Below are 15,435 nucleotides of genomic sequence, written 5' to 3' on the forward strand. Positions count from 1 at the left end.
GGAAAGGCTACAAATTTAAAAATAATAATAAAAGTAGCAAAAATGAAGGATGCCTTTGATGGGCTCATCAGTAGACTAGACATTGCCAAGAAAAGAACCAGTAAGCCTGAAGCTTCGTCAATAAAAACTTCCAGCCTGAACTCCAAACAGAACAAAGAAGCAGGTGGGTGGGGGTCAAGGGGAGGAGTAGAATATCCAAGAAATGTAGAAGAAGAATTACAAACAGTGTAATGTGCATACTGAGAATATAAAAAGGAAGAGAAAATGCAGTAGAATAAATATTTATTTGAAGTAACAAGGGCTGAGAATTTTCTAAAATTAATGGCAGACATGAAACCAAAGATCCAAAAACATTAGACCACATAAAGGAGGATAAATGCCAAAAAATTCTGCACCTAGGCATATCATATTCAAACTGCAAAAAAAAAAAAAAAAAAAAAAAAAAAAAAAGACAAAGCAAATATCTTGAAAGAAGTCAGACGAGCGAGGTCAACTTCCAGCATGACAATGAACTGGTGAAAATTATTTAAAAAACAATTATTCAGAGCCTCTGGAAATGGTCCCAAGACCAAAGAGCAAATGAAGAAACATCTATTTAAGAAAATCTCCAAAAACTCAGTAAGAAGAGTCTGTGACATTTGGACCAAGATTGCTCCCTCCATTCACATTCAGAGCTCAGAGAGGACACTCCACTGTGCTGCAGCCAAGAACACAGGCTTCATCCCCACCAGCTCCCAGCTAGAGAGCTTTCTTCTTGGAAAAGCAGGACTTCCACTTCTCATTCTGCCCCAGCTGACTGTTGCTGAGTTTAAGTCTGTGGCAAGTAGTGCCAAGGGGTGAGGGCTGCCTTCTTGCATCCAGCTCTGACTAGTGAAACTGAAGCTCTCCCTTGGGTGTGGCATGCTGATAGTACTGAGTGGGGCCCTGACCACCCTCACCTTGCCACTTCTATTCGAGGTGATTTGGAGGTTCTTGGCACAGCAATTAGGCAAGAAAAATAAATACAGGTCACCTAGATGGGAAAGGAAGAAGTCATACTATCTCAGTTTGCAAATGACATGATCATATGTATATAGAAAATACTAAGGAACCCTCTAAAAAAAACTATTAGAACTAATAAACTAGTTCAGCAAGGTTGCAAGATACAAGATCAACACATAAAAATCAATTGTATTTCCATACACTAGCAATGAACAATCTGAAAATTAAGAAAACAATTCTATTTACAAGAGCACCAAAAAGAATAAAATACTTCAGAATATATTTAACAGAGGAAATGTAAAACATATACTCTGAAAACTATAAATCATTCTTGAAAGAAACTTAAAAGATCTAAATAAATGGAAAAGTATCCATGTTCACAGCTTAGAAGTTTTAACATTGTTAAGATTGAAATACTTGCAGAGTGATCTACAGATTGAAAGCAATAGCTTTCAAAATCCCAGTTGACTTCGTTGTAAAAATTGACAAGCTGACCTTAAAATTCATATGACATAAAAGGGACCTAGAATGATCAAAACAAACTTGAAAAAGAAAAACAAACTTGGCTGGGCGTGGTGGCTCACGCCTGTAATCCCAGCACTTTGGGAGGCCGAGGTGGGCAGGAGTTTGAGACCAGCCCGGCCAACATGGTGAAACCCTATCTCTACTAAAACCACAAAAAATTAGCCGGGCTTGGTAGTGCAAGCCTGTAGTCCCAGCTACTCAGGTGGCTGAGGCAGATGAATCACTTGAACCTGGGAGGTGGAGGCTGCAGTGAGCCTAGATCATGCCACTGTACTCCAGCCTGGGTGACAGAGTGAGATTCTATCTCAAAAAAAAAAAAAGAAAAAGAAAAAGAAAAACAAACTTGGAAGACTTGTACTTCCTGATTTCAAAACTCACTATAAATTACTATAGTAATTAAGACTGTGTGGTACTGGCATAAGCAGATATGTAGATCAGTGGAACAGAATTTAATATCAGAAACAAACACATCTATGGCCAATTGAGTTCGACAAGGGTGCCAAGACTGTTTACTAGCAAAAGAATAGTGTTTTCAACCAATGGTACTGCAACAAATGAAGAGCTGCATGCAAAAAAAATTGAAGTTCAATCCTTACCTCACACCGTATACAAAAATAAGCTCAAAACGTATCAAAGAACAAACTGTATGTGCTAAAACTACAAAACTCTTAGAAGAAAATATATCAATAAATCTTCATGACTTTGGATTTGGCAATGGATTCTCAGATATGAGAACAAAAGTACAACAACAAAAAATAGATTAATTGGACTTTATCAAAATTAAAAACTTTTCTACTTCAAATGACACCATCAAGAAAGTAAAAAGACAACCCACAGAATAGGAGACAGTATTTTGAAATCATATATCAGGTAATGGGCTTGTATCTAGAATGTACTATATATGAAACTTTTAAACTCAATAATTTTTTTAAAAAGCAAAAAATAAAAATAAAAATGGGCAAAGGACCTGAATAGTCATTTTTCCAAGGAAGATATACAAGGATCAACAAGTTCATGAAAAGATGCTCGACATCACTAATTACTAGAGAAACGAAAATCAAAAAATAAGATACCAGTTCACACCCACCCACATGGCTAGAATCAAGTTAAGTCAGATAATAACAAGTTCTAGTGAGGATGTGAAGAAATGGAGACCCTCATATCCTGCTGGTGGGAAGGTAAAACGGGGAAGCTGCTTTGGAAAACAGTCTGACAGTTCTTCAAACAGTTAAACACAGTTACCATATGACCCAGCAATTACACTCCTAAAACAATAAAAGCATATGTCCACATAAAAACTCATATAAAAATGTTTATGGCACAATTATTCATAGTAGCCAAAAAGTGGAAACAACGCAAATGACCACCCCCTGATGAATGGATAGACAGAGTACCTATGTGGAATATCTATATGATGAAATATCATTCAGCCTCAGAAAAGGAGTGAGGTGCTAACACATGCCACAGCGCAGATGACCCTTGAATGCACTCTGCTAAATGAAAGAGGCCAGTCTTGTTGTAGAGCTCCATTTATATGAAGCAAATCTACAAAAACAAGAAAGTGGATTAGTAGTTGCTAAGGACATGCTGGGAAGGGGGATGGGAAGACAGGGACGATGTATAAAGGTAATGGGATTTATTTTGGGGGTGATGAAAATGTCCCAAAATCAGTGATGCGCACGTATCTGTGAATACGGTAAAATCCGCTGAACTGCACATTTTAAATGGGTGAACTGTATTATATGTATTTTATCTCAATAAAGGTCAGAAAAGAAAAAAATAAAGAAGCCAGGAGAAAAACACCTTGCCCAGAGAGGGGTCAGAACAAGAGTTCCATTGGATTTTGCATCAGAAATCACATACGCAAGAAGGGAGTTGGAATTTAAAGTGTCAAAAGAAAAAAACCCCACCAACTTAGGATTCTGTGTCCAGCGGAATTATCCCTCAAAAGTGAGGGAGAAATAAAGGCTGTGTGACAAACAAAAACTGTCTCCAGCTCATGAACGGCTGCAGGGCAGCTCGGAGGTGCTTCCCCTAAACAGCTCCTTTCTCACCAGGAGCTGCTCCCAGCTGCGTCCTCCCTGTGGCCAGAATTCTGTCCTCTGCCCTCATGCAGAACAAGAGTGTGGGCACTGGGGGCCTCTGAGAAGGAGACATGAGGACGACGACTGCCTGGGTCATGGGAGCACGCATGTGGGCTGAGGAAGGACTGGGAGCCAAGGGTTCAGGAGAGTACCTGGCAGGTCCTGGGCATACTCAGGTTGGGAGAGAGGTCCCTTCCACCCAGCAGGAGAAGGGTCACCAATGCTTGTTCCCCACCCCCAGGGAAGTGCTAACCAAGGGGAGGAGAGTTTGGCCCATTTGCAGGGAGCTCTGGGTTGCTGGTGCGGACTATGCTGCCTCCAGGAGACAGGCTCCCTGCTTCCTGCTTTCTAGCAAGCATAGCAGAGGGAGCTCCCAGTGATGGATAGCAGGGCGAGGGACGGAGAGAATGCTCATCCCCTGGCTGTAGGCGGAGCATAGAGGGAGGGCCAGCCCACCTGGGAAAGGTCCGGCTCCGCAGCTCCTTGATGAAGAGCTGGCTGCCGTTCTGCACAGGCTTGACGTCGGGCGCTTGCCCCGGTCCATGTTTGTGCCAGGTCCGCTTCTTCTTTACTGTAGAGGAGACCGGAAGAAAGGTCCATCACACAGCGCAGCCCCAGCAGGGCTCCACAACCTCCCCTAAGAACCTTGGCCCACCCAGCCTACTAACAACTCCCAACATTGCTGGGCTCACGCTCACCTCCCAAGGCTGATGACACCCCCACCCTGCCACACACAGAGAGAGGAGTCAACTCTCCACCCCGACCTCGTGTCCTCTCCCATCCCACACCTCACCATGGATGGCACCACTGTCCTCCATTCCCTGACCCAGAAGCTGGCGTCTCCCAGGACCCCTCCTCATTCAGGTTCTGAGTCTGCAGAGACCACCAGGGAGGCAACTCCTGAAAAGGTCCTCAGCCACGGTTCGGCCTCACCATCCCAAGGCCTCCACAGCTGGACTCTTGTCACCTCCCTACTGGGACCTCCATCACCCCAATAGCCACAGCCACGGCCAGGGGCAGGTCAGGTCCCACCATCTTGTTCCCTCTCCTCCCCACCTCTCCAGGTGGTGCACATCCCCGCTCCTCTGTGCTGGCCACACTCCAGCCCTCCCCTGCCAACCGCCAACCATGGACCTGTCCACCCCACCTACTTCCTCACACTGCCCAGGTCACACCTTCTCCCGGGGCACAAGGTATACACACCCTGGACTTCTTACATGTGCATGTGAGCACATGTACACACATCCCTAGTGGACTATACGCCCATGGAACAATGCATGCACACACACGCATGCACACACACATGTACATACACATGCACACACCCCTACCGAACCCCAAGCCCTATGCACGCACACACACCCCTACTGGACTTCAAGTCCCTGAAGGGAGGGAAGCAATTTCTTCTCCATCCTGCTATGTCTCTAGCTCCCAGCCTTATACTCAACCAGGCAGAAGAGAGCAGCCGGGGTAAGGGAGGCCCATCGGAGCATGGAGATGCCCTCCTTGGGGGCTGCTTGGCTGAGTCTGACACAGGCTAACCCTTGAGCAGGAAATGGACTGAATTCAAGAGCAGAGCCAGGCAGGACCCGTACGGTGCTCTTCCTTCACAGACAAAGGTGAGGTGGGGGGCGCAGGGGATGGGGGCCTTAGAAGGCCATGTGTCATTCTCCTGAGTCTCGGTGGCTATGGGGACAAACGGAACCAACAACCACCTAGTGACAATGCCTGTCTCTGAGCAGGCTCTGCTACCAACTCAAAGGAGCAGGGCTGGGTGGGGCTGGGACCTCTTATTTGCAAAGAACCTTCACATTGTGTTCAATCTCTCTGCCCACAATTCAAGTGGACATTATGGAAACTTGGCAAAACCCGACAGAGTCAAGGCCAGAAGCCAGGACTTCTGAAGGAAGCATCGGGCACAGATGAGCAACAAAAAGGGTTCAAACCTGTTTTGGCCAATCCTCTTCTAGCTGTGTAACCTTGGGCAAATCACTTGACATCTCTGTGCCTCATCTTTACTAGAGAAAGGCTCACACAGGCCTTGTGGGGTGGCTGTGGGATATAGGTTGGCACATGCAGTGTCTGCTCCAGACTCTGCCGGGCGTTTTCTCAGGGCAAAGCCACCTGGTGTGGTAGCTGCTTGTCCACGGACAGAACACACTCGCAGGCTGGCTTGGTGCTCCTAACAGACCCTGGGCTCATCCGTGGGTGCCCCCTGTGACCAGTACTGGGTCCAGCACACAGTGGGCACAGGGGGAGTGTCTGCAAGCAGATGAAGTCTCCCATCCTTGTCACACTGGCTGCTCAGCTTCAGAGCAACTCGGAAGGAGAGGTAGATGCATCTGCCTTCATAACTATCAACAGAGAAGGCTCAGTTCAGCCCATGCTCCTGCCCTCTTGGTGCCAGCCTGAGCCAGGCAATGCCAGGGCCACAGATAACTCCAACCTGCCCTCCTGTTGCAGTTTGCAAGCACTCACTGAGTAGCTTGGTTCCCTGCAAGGCTGGGAGTGCTGGAGCAGGTGTCACCCAAGCGTCAGATGCTTGGGAGCCCCTGCTTCTTAAGAGCTGAGATGGGAAGGGGGCCAAGGCTGGCCCTAGAAGTGTATGTGCTGAGATGTTCAGCCCAGAGCGTAAAGGAGTTGGAAAAAAGACACCCCCAATGACAGCCCAGACCCTCCTGACCCCCCAACAGTCCTAAGCCTCGGTGACTGTGAATACCATCACCTTCCTGCTGGGCCTGCTGCTACCTGGGGAGGTGTGGATATCAAGGGAGCAAAGGGCTTCAGAGTTCACAAAGTGCCTTCCCTGCCTTGGAAGGCCTCATGGAAATGCAGGCAGTTATATCTACTCCATGGGGGAGCCAAGTGGGACCTAGGGAGGAAACTTCCAGAGCTGAGCTTTCTGCACCAAGCAGAGCTCCCTGCCTGCCCTTAGGTTACCACCTGTGAGGAGTACAGAGTGTGGGCAGGGCTCCAAGGAGGGGCTGCAATGAAGGTCCAGGACAGCGGCGGCTCAGGCAGGAGCACGAGGCGGCTCAGGCAGGAGCTCGAGGCAGCCCAGGCAGGAGCGTGAGGCAGCCCTGTGGTTACGCGGCAGCAGTGACATTGCAGCTGGGAGAAGCCTCAGGGTTGGCTGAGGAGATCAAGGAAGAGGAGGCAGCCCACAGAGACAGGGTGCCACGGAGGGGAGCCCACAGGGGCCCAGCACGGCCGGCAGGGTGAGGGCATCCTCCCCATCACCTGTCTGCATGGTCATTATTTCATCGATCACACTCCTGTCCGAGGACGCTCACTGCGGACGAGGGCCCCCGGCTACACCTGTGTACCTCCTCTCTTGTGGGGCGGGGTCCACACTTCACGGATGAAGCAACTGAGGCCAGAGACGTGGGGCCGTGCCAAGGTCACCAGCAAAGGTACACAGAGGGGCAAGGAGGCCGACTGTCCCTCCTGCTGCTGGCATGGGGCACCCTGTCCCAGAGCCACATGCGGAGCATGACGACAGCGCCCCTGTGACAGCACACCGAGACAGCCGCTGAGCAGAGTCACCCCAAACCCATGGGGCAGGATGGGATGAGGAAAGTCAGTTCAATAAGATAAGTGACTGCGTGTAAGTCAGGAGCTGCAATTCAGGCCCGCTTCTAACCATTCCTCATCAGATAGGGATGCCTTCCCGAGTTCCTGGTCAGGCACCCTGGGACACCCTGCACCCAATCCGTCAGTCAGGTAAACCTGTGGGCCTATGGTCCCTGCCCACAGGCCATGGCCAAAATCAGCTCAAGGGACATACTGGAACAGGGAGGGATCCTGCAATCCCCACCACTGTAGCTTTCAAAAAGAGGGGGCAAACTGTGAGGACCAGGCCTCAGGCACAGCTCGCTCTGGAACCCTGAGCAGCCCCCATCCCCACCCGCAAGCCAGGGTGGTGGGAGCAGGACAGGTGGAGGCAGGCTCAAGGCCTCCAGAGGTTCCCAGCGCTGGCTTAGAGCTTCTCCAGGGACACAGAGGGGCCCTCTTGTCCCTAAAGTGTCTTGGTGTGCAAGGCGTGCCTGGAGTCAATGCAAGGACCAACTGAGGCATCATAGACAGACTCTGGGCACGGTGTACACTCACTTCAAATCCGAGCATACACACTGGTGGAAGGTGCTAGAACCGTGTACCTTTGTCCCTGATGGAGCACACGTCCCTCAATAACGACTGAAAATCTGCTTCACAGAATTTATACAGCACATTCAGCACATAGACACGTGCATGCAGACACACGTGCACACACACACATACACATATACACATGCACACAGCCGTGGACTGAACATCCGTCCCACCAAAATGCATTTGTTGAAATCCTGACCCCTAAGGTGATGATTTTAGGAGGCGGGGCCTTTGGGAGGTGATGAGGTCATGAGGACGAAGTCCTCCTGAATGGGATTAGTGTCCTTATAAAAGAGACCCCAGAGGGCTGCCTCCTTCCTTCCACCATGTGAGGACACGGCAAGAGGTCACTGTCTACGAACCAGAAGCAGGCCCTCACCACACACTGAATCAGCCAGCACCTTGATCTTGGACTTCCAGCCTCCAGAACTGTAAGAAATCAATTTTCTACTACTTAAGCCCAGTTAAGTAACTGGGGCCCAGTTGCAAGCTGAAGCACCAGACCCCCAGAGCCCTGTGGGATGAGTCCTGTGGAATCAGCAGGGGCAGAGGGAGGATGCAGGCAATAGGTGGAAGGGGCCCCAGCACCCCTGTTCCGTGAGCTGAGGCCGGGTCGAGGGAGCCTTGGAGGCCTGGCCTCGCAGCTGGTGATGCTGGGGCTGGGGCAGGTGGGGCTCTCACTACTCTGAGGACCTGGCTGCTCTTTTTTGGCCTCTCCCAAGGCCTGAACACTTTGTGCCTGTCCATTGCTAGACAACGGCGGGGGCTGCATGTGTTTCAGGTCTCGACCCGATCCCCAGCACAGCCTCAACAAATATGCAAGACGGTGATGAGGAGAAGCTAGCAGCTCTTCTGAACTTACAGGCCGATGGTTTGCCTGTGGGGAGGTTCCGGGATTCCTAAATTGCCTTCTTACTCCTGGTCCCCAAGAGTTGGCTGCATTTATGCTCAGAATGCATCTGCCTATGGCAAGCTCATTAACCTATCATCTGGTTATTGCTCAGAAACAGCAGGAAGGATCAGCCCGGCGGGGTACCTTCGTGCTTCTGGCACCTCAGTGAGCCCACCCAGAAAGCTCAGGGCCAAGCTGTCTTTACAACAGGAACAACACAAACAGGACTGAGCTTCCAGTGGGAATCTGGGACTGCCCCATGGGGCCTAGGGGGCAGGTATCAGGGCAGAGCAGGGTTGGAGCCAGAACACCCCAGGACGTGCTCTCCTGGGAGGCAGGACGCTCTCAGGTCCCCTGAGTGGGGGGCTCAGGAGGATGCCGGGGTGGCGTTGCTCTTGTGTGGTTTGTACACATGTGCATCACTTGAGAAGAGGCTTTCGGACTGGTAGAAAAGAAAGTGTCGGAAACCCCTGGGCCAGGAGCCCCTTCTCCTGATAGTCAGCACACGTTTCAAGGGGTCCTTGCTTGAGGGCTCCTGCATGAGTTGGGGTTGGGGTAGAGCAATGGTGTGGTGCTGGGGTTGGGCAGGTTTTACACATTGGTGAGCACACAGTTTCCATTTCTCTAATGTCCCCGGGCATCCCCAGAAACAGCCCACCTGCCATGGGAGTCCTGTGTGCCTGCCTCACCCAGACCCTGCCCCTGTGCCTGCGGGGAGTTTGGGCAGAGCCCTGGTGTCCCAACCTGCCCTCTATTGCACTAAAACATCAGTGCAGGCTCCCCTTCCCGTCTCCCATGGCCGACCACCCAGGGAGACACATCCTAGACTAGCAGACGGTGCTGAGGTTGCAGGCGGTGGGACCCCCAGCCCCTGCCTGGCTGTACACATGTGCGTGTGCAAGTATGTGTATGCTTACATTATTTGTGCATGTGTACGTGTGTGTGCACGTGCCTGTGTGTATGTCACACTCTGTTCAGGCTGCCATAACAAAATACCACAGACTTGTCCAGGGCTCAGGTCAGCAGGGATGTGATCAGCTGACCCAGCCAGGGCCCATGTCCAGCCTGCAGATTCTGTGAGCACCCAAGACCCTCCAATGACGTGGAAACAAGACGCCACATTAAACAAACACACCCACATCCATACCATCTGTCCTGTCTACAGGCCACACCCCTCCCGAGTCCTTGCAGACCACCACACAGCTCCCCGTCTGCAACCAGGGCTGAGGCTTGGAGCTCAAGGCTCATGTAACCTCCAGCTCACCTGGATGAACCTGAACAGTGTGAGCCAAGCCTGCATCCCAGGACCCAGCACACCTGAAAGGGCCAAGAAGAAAATGGAGCCTCAGCCCTTATGACACACAAACAGCAGGCTGTGTGGGAAAGGCAAAGGCCCTCCAAGATTCTCTGCAGAGGAGGAGGTGGGTGGCATGAGGCAGGGCTGAAAAAGGAGGGGAGGACAGAGCCCACCAACAACGCACGTGCCCAGAAAACACAGACAGGCTGTGCCCCCCCGTGTGGCAGTGGCTGGCTGGGCCGGGCTAGGCTGGGGACCCTGGAAAACCCCCGCATCACCATTTATCCAGGTCCCCACGTCTGTGTCCCCCTAACTCAGGCTGGTCTGGCCTCTCCCTAGGCCTCAGAAGGCCCTTTGGGTCTGTGCACAGCTGCCTCTGCCAGCGGGAGCTGATCAGGAGGCGCTACAGTGGGCCTAGTGAGGCTACAGGGGACAATAAGCTAGGCTGGCAGAGTCCCCAGCCCTAGACACTACTCAGGGCGTTTTGCCCCCAGCAACCCAGGGCCCAGGGCCAGCAGAGACCTCGCCCTCCACACAGCCCAGGCAGGGTGGATGCTGCTCTCGTCAGCAAGAGGTGGCCGCTCGGGCTGCGGTACTTACAGGTGGACTTTCCATGGGTTTTCTCACAGTTTGGGCAGTGGTATATGTCGATGTCGGGCGCCTCCTCCTCTTCTACCCCAACACAGCTGAAAGGAGATGAAACAGACCATTACCTAGGCACTCAGCACCCCCTCAAGCACTTTCCATCTGCCAAGCTCTAGGGAGAATCCCTGCTCATCGTCTGGGAACCTGGACCAGATGGAGCACAGCTGTGCAGGGACAGTGTTCTATCGAGAAAGCAGGGTGGAGGGAAAGAGCTGCAGAGATGTCCTCCTGGAAAGGCCTCTGCAGCCTGGACCTAGATACAGCGTCTAGATATGCCCCACCATGAGGACCCAATGAATGGCCCATCCAGCAAGCCTGCCTGGGTGACCACCAATGCCCCATCACCCGGGGGGCAGGGAAGGAAGAGGGGTTCTCAGAGCCAGGCTGTCCCCATCACTTCACCAGGGGTAACCTGAGGGGGCAGAAAACACCAAAGGCAGCTCGGAGCCCCTCCTGCGGGCCACACCATAGCCACCCATCCAGCTCATCCTCACGGGGGCCAAGAAGAGGCCCAGACACAGGCCTAGCAGCCTGGCCTTGGGACATGCCCAGGACTCCAGACACAGAACTATTCTTTCCTCATTCCCTCCCTGGAGCTCCTCCAGACCCCTTGCAAACGTGCTTGGAGACTTAGAACAAGAGAGCGCTCCTCCCACGCAGATGGCAGGGCTACAGGCTTTAAGCCATTTGAGGAATGAAGACAGAGTATCAAAGGACACAACCTAAGACATCAATAAACTTCTGCAGAAGCAAACCCAGCAAAATGGAAATGCTTTGTTTTATTCTGATACTTTTTTTAGTTAAAAGTGACATGAGGCCAGGTGTGGTGGCTCATGTCTGTAATCCCAGCACTTTAGGAGGCCAAGGTGGGTGGATCACTTGAGGTCAGGAGTTCAAGATCAGCCTGGCCAATATGGTGAAACCCCGTCTCTAATAAAAATACAAAAAAAAAATTAGCCGGGGCATAGTGACACACACCTGTAATCCCAGCTACTTGGGAAGCTGAGGTGGGGGAATTGTTTGAGCCCGAAAGGTGGAGGTTGCAGTGAGCTGAGATTGCACTACTGCACTCCAGCCTGGGCAACAGAGTGAGACTCTATCTCAAAAAAAAAAAAAAAAAAAAAAAAGTGACATGAGAATGGCCATCTGTAGCATGTAAAGAGGCTCCAAGACTAAATAAGAACACAGTGGATAATGGGCAGGGCACAGATCCAGACAACTCCCAGAAGAAGAATGCAGCAAACAAACTGGAAAATACTTCAACATCTTCCTCTAGTGAGCAAATGCATGTAGATAAAACTGACCAGTAATTTTTAAAATGGACATTCCCCCCAGGCAGCCCTTGAATGTCACTATAGAAGGAGGTCTGGGCAGCAAGCTACCTGGAATGGAAGCTACAGATGTGCATGAAGCAAACTGTTTTTAATCAGAGCAAACAAACAAACAAACAAAAAAAAAACGAACATAAAGACACTGCTGACCTTAAGGAAATAAAAAAGGATTATAACAGAATACTATGAAAAATTATAGATCAATAAATTACATAACCTGGATGAAATGGAGAAATGCTCAGAAGCACACAAACTGCCAAAACTGACTCAAAAAGAAACAGAACATTTGAACAGACCTATAACAAGTAAAGAGATTAAATCAGGAATCAAAAAACCTCCCCCAAAAAGAAAATCCCAGAACCACCAATAGTGAATTCTATCAAATATTTAAAGAAGAATAACACCAATCCTTCTCAAACTTTTTCAGAAAATAGAAGAGTGGGGAACATTTCCTAACTAATTCTATGAGGTCAGCATTACCCTGAGTCCAAAACCAGACAGAGACACTATAAGAAAAGAAGACTATAGACCAGTATCTCTACAGAATCCTCAACAGATTCTTGATGTAAAAATCCTCAACAGAATACCAGCAAATAAAGTCTAGGAGCACATTAAGGGGACAATGCACCATGACCAAGTGGGATTTATCACAGGAATGCAAGGATGGTTCAGCACATAAAAATAAATCAGTGCTTCAACCCCTGAAGCATCACGTCTGACTGCAAGAAGAAAAAGATGCAACCCTGGGGCTCTGTCCTGGAGGCTGGGACAGCAGAAGTTGTGCTTCTCTTTCCTTCACCCAGGAGGACAGATCTCATTAAGTGGGTAAAATACAAGAAGAAGCAGGGCTCACTGGGCTCCTTCTCCTGAGCCAGCACAGCCCTCTGCCTCATTCCTATGTTCCCATCTCTCCCAATCCTTCCCCAATTCCCCATCCTCCCCAAGACACATTATACCATATTAACACAATGATGAAAAATCCTATGTGACCATCTCAATTGATACAGAAAAAGCACTTAACAAAATCCTTTCATGATAAAAACACTCCACAAACTAGGAATAGACGGGAACTTCTTCAACATGATGAAAGCCATGGATGAAAAATCCACAGCAAACATTGTATACAATGGTGAAAGGCTGTAAGCTTTTCCCATAAGATGAGGAACAAAATAGGATGCCCATTGTGTTGCCACTTCTGTTTAACACAGTACTGGAAGCTCTAGCCAGAGCAATTAGGACACAAAAATTCCTGAAATAAAAGGAGTCTGAATTGGAAAGGAAGATAAAAAATTATCTTTATTTGCATATGACATAATCCTGTATATAGAAAACTCTAAGGAATCCATACACAGAAAAACTTTCTATAGCTAATAAATAAATTCAGAAGTTGAAGGTGCAAAAACAACACACAAAAACCAGTTGGATTTCTATACACTAGCAACGAATAATCTGAAAATAAAATCAAGAAAGCAATTACCATTATACTAGCATCAAAAATAACAAAATATTAATATATAGGAAAAAATTTAACCTAGGAAATGCAAGACTTGTACACAGTTGAAAGAGGTCTTAAAGGATACAATAAATGGAAATATATCCCATGCTGATGAACTGGAAGACTTAATAGTGTTAAGACAGCAATACTACCTAAAGGAATCTACAGATTCAATGCAATCCCTATCAAAATCCCAACAACTTTGTTTACAGAAATGGAAAAGCTAAGAAAACTTACCCTTCCTGATTTAAAACTTACTACAAGGCTATGATAAAACACTGTGGCACCGGCGTAAGGATAGACATATAGATCAATGTAATAGAACTAAGACCTCAGAAATAAACCCATACATCAACACCCAACTGATTTTTAACAAGGGTTCCTAGACCACGCAATGGAGAAAGAATAATCTCTTCAACATATGGTGCTAAGGCAAGTGGACATCCACATGCAATGGAATGAAGTTGGATACCTACCTCACACCATATACAAAAATTAACTAGAAATGGATTGACAGCCTAAATATAAGCTAAAATTATAAAACTCTTAAAACATAGGAGTAGCCGGGCGCGGTGGCTCACGCCTGTAATCCCAGCACTTTGGGAGGCCGAGACGGGCGGATCACGAGGTCAGCAGATCGAGATCATCCTCGCTAACACGGTGAAACCCCGTCTCTACTAAAAATACGAAAAACTAGCCGGGCGTAGTGGCGGGCGCCTGTAGTCCCAGCTACTTGGGAGGCTGAGGCAGGAGAATGGCGAGAACCCGGGAGGCGGAGCTTGCAGTGAGCCGAAATCGCGCCACCGCACTCCAGCCTGGGAGACTGAGCAAGACTCCGTCTCAAAAAAAAAAAAAAAAAACATAGGAGTAAATCTTCATGACCCTGAATTCAACAGTAGATTCCTAGATATGACACCAAAAGCATGAACAACAAAAGAAAAAATTGCTAATTTGGATTCCATCAAAATTAAAAACTTTTCTGCATTAAAGGACACTACCAACAGAGTAAGAAGGCAAGTGACAGAACAGGAGAACATATTTGCAAACCATAAATAAGACAAGGGTACAGCATCCACAAGATATAAAGAACTATTACAGTTCAACAATCTGATTAATAAACAGGTAAAGGACTTGAACAGACATTTCTTCAAAGAAATATGCAAATGGACAACAAGCACATGAAAAGAAGCTCAACATTCTCAGTCATTAAGGAAATTAAAATCAAAACTACAGTAAAATAACACTTCACACCCAGTAGGATGGCTACATTTTATTATTATTATTATTATTATTACTATTTGAGATGGAGTCTTGCTCCGTCGCCCAGGTTGGAATGCAGTGGCGCAATCTCAGCTCACTGCAACCTCTGCCTCCCAGGTTCAAGCAGTTCTCCTGTCTCAGCCTCCTGAGTAGCTGGGACAGATGCCTGCCACCACGCCCAGCTAATTTTTGTATTTTGAGTAGATATGGGGTTTCATCTTGTTGGTCAGGCTGGTCTCAAACTCCTTACCTCAGGTGATCCACTCACCTCAGCCTACAAAGTACTGGGATTACAGGCGTGAGTCATTGTGCCTGGACAATTTTTTTTTTTTAAAGTAAGTGTTGGAGAGGATGTGGAGAAATCATAACCCTCTTACATCAATGGTAAAAATGTAAACTGGTGCAAGCACTGTGGAGAAAAATTTTATGTTTCCTCAGAAAATTAAACATAGAATTACAATGTGACACAGCAATTCCACTGACAGATACATACACAAAAGAATTAAGAATAGGTACTCAGGCCAGGTATTGTGGCTCATGCCTGTAATCCCAGCACTTTGGGAGGCCAAGGTGGGCAGATCACTTGAAGTTAGGAGTTTGAGACCAGCCTGACCAACATGGCGAAACCCTGCCTCTATCAAAAATATAAAAATTAGCTGGGCATGGTGGCACACACCTGTGGTCCTAGCTACTCAGGAGGCTGAGGCACGAGAATCACTTGAACCCAGGAAGTAGAGGTGGCAGTGAGCCGAGATTGTGCCACTGCACTCAAGCCT

General features: G+C 48.5%; 1 protein-coding gene across 3 annotated transcripts in view; it reads right to left on the bottom strand.

Moving 5' to 3' along the window:
• The window catches only part of PHF2 (PHD finger protein 2), a 101,799-nt gene that overhangs the window by 38,834 nt on the left and 47,530 nt on the right, over window positions 1-15,435 (bottom strand). For all 3 annotated transcript variants that reach the window (XM_037998639.2, XM_037998640.2, XM_037998638.2), the window contains exons 2-3: window positions 10,529-10,614; window positions 4,047-4,161 (exon numbers count right to left, since the gene is read on the bottom strand). In XM_037998639.2, the coding sequence (XP_037854567.2) occupies window positions 4,047-4,161; window positions 10,529-10,614 (201 nt within the window). The remainder of the gene's footprint in view (window positions 1-4,046; window positions 4,162-10,528; window positions 10,615-15,435) is intronic.

This window comes from Chlorocebus sabaeus, chromosome 12 (genome assembly GCF_047675955.1).
Source record: "Chlorocebus sabaeus isolate Y175 chromosome 12, mChlSab1.0.hap1, whole genome shotgun sequence".
NCBI lineage: Eukaryota > Metazoa > Chordata > Mammalia > Primates > Cercopithecidae > Chlorocebus > Chlorocebus sabaeus.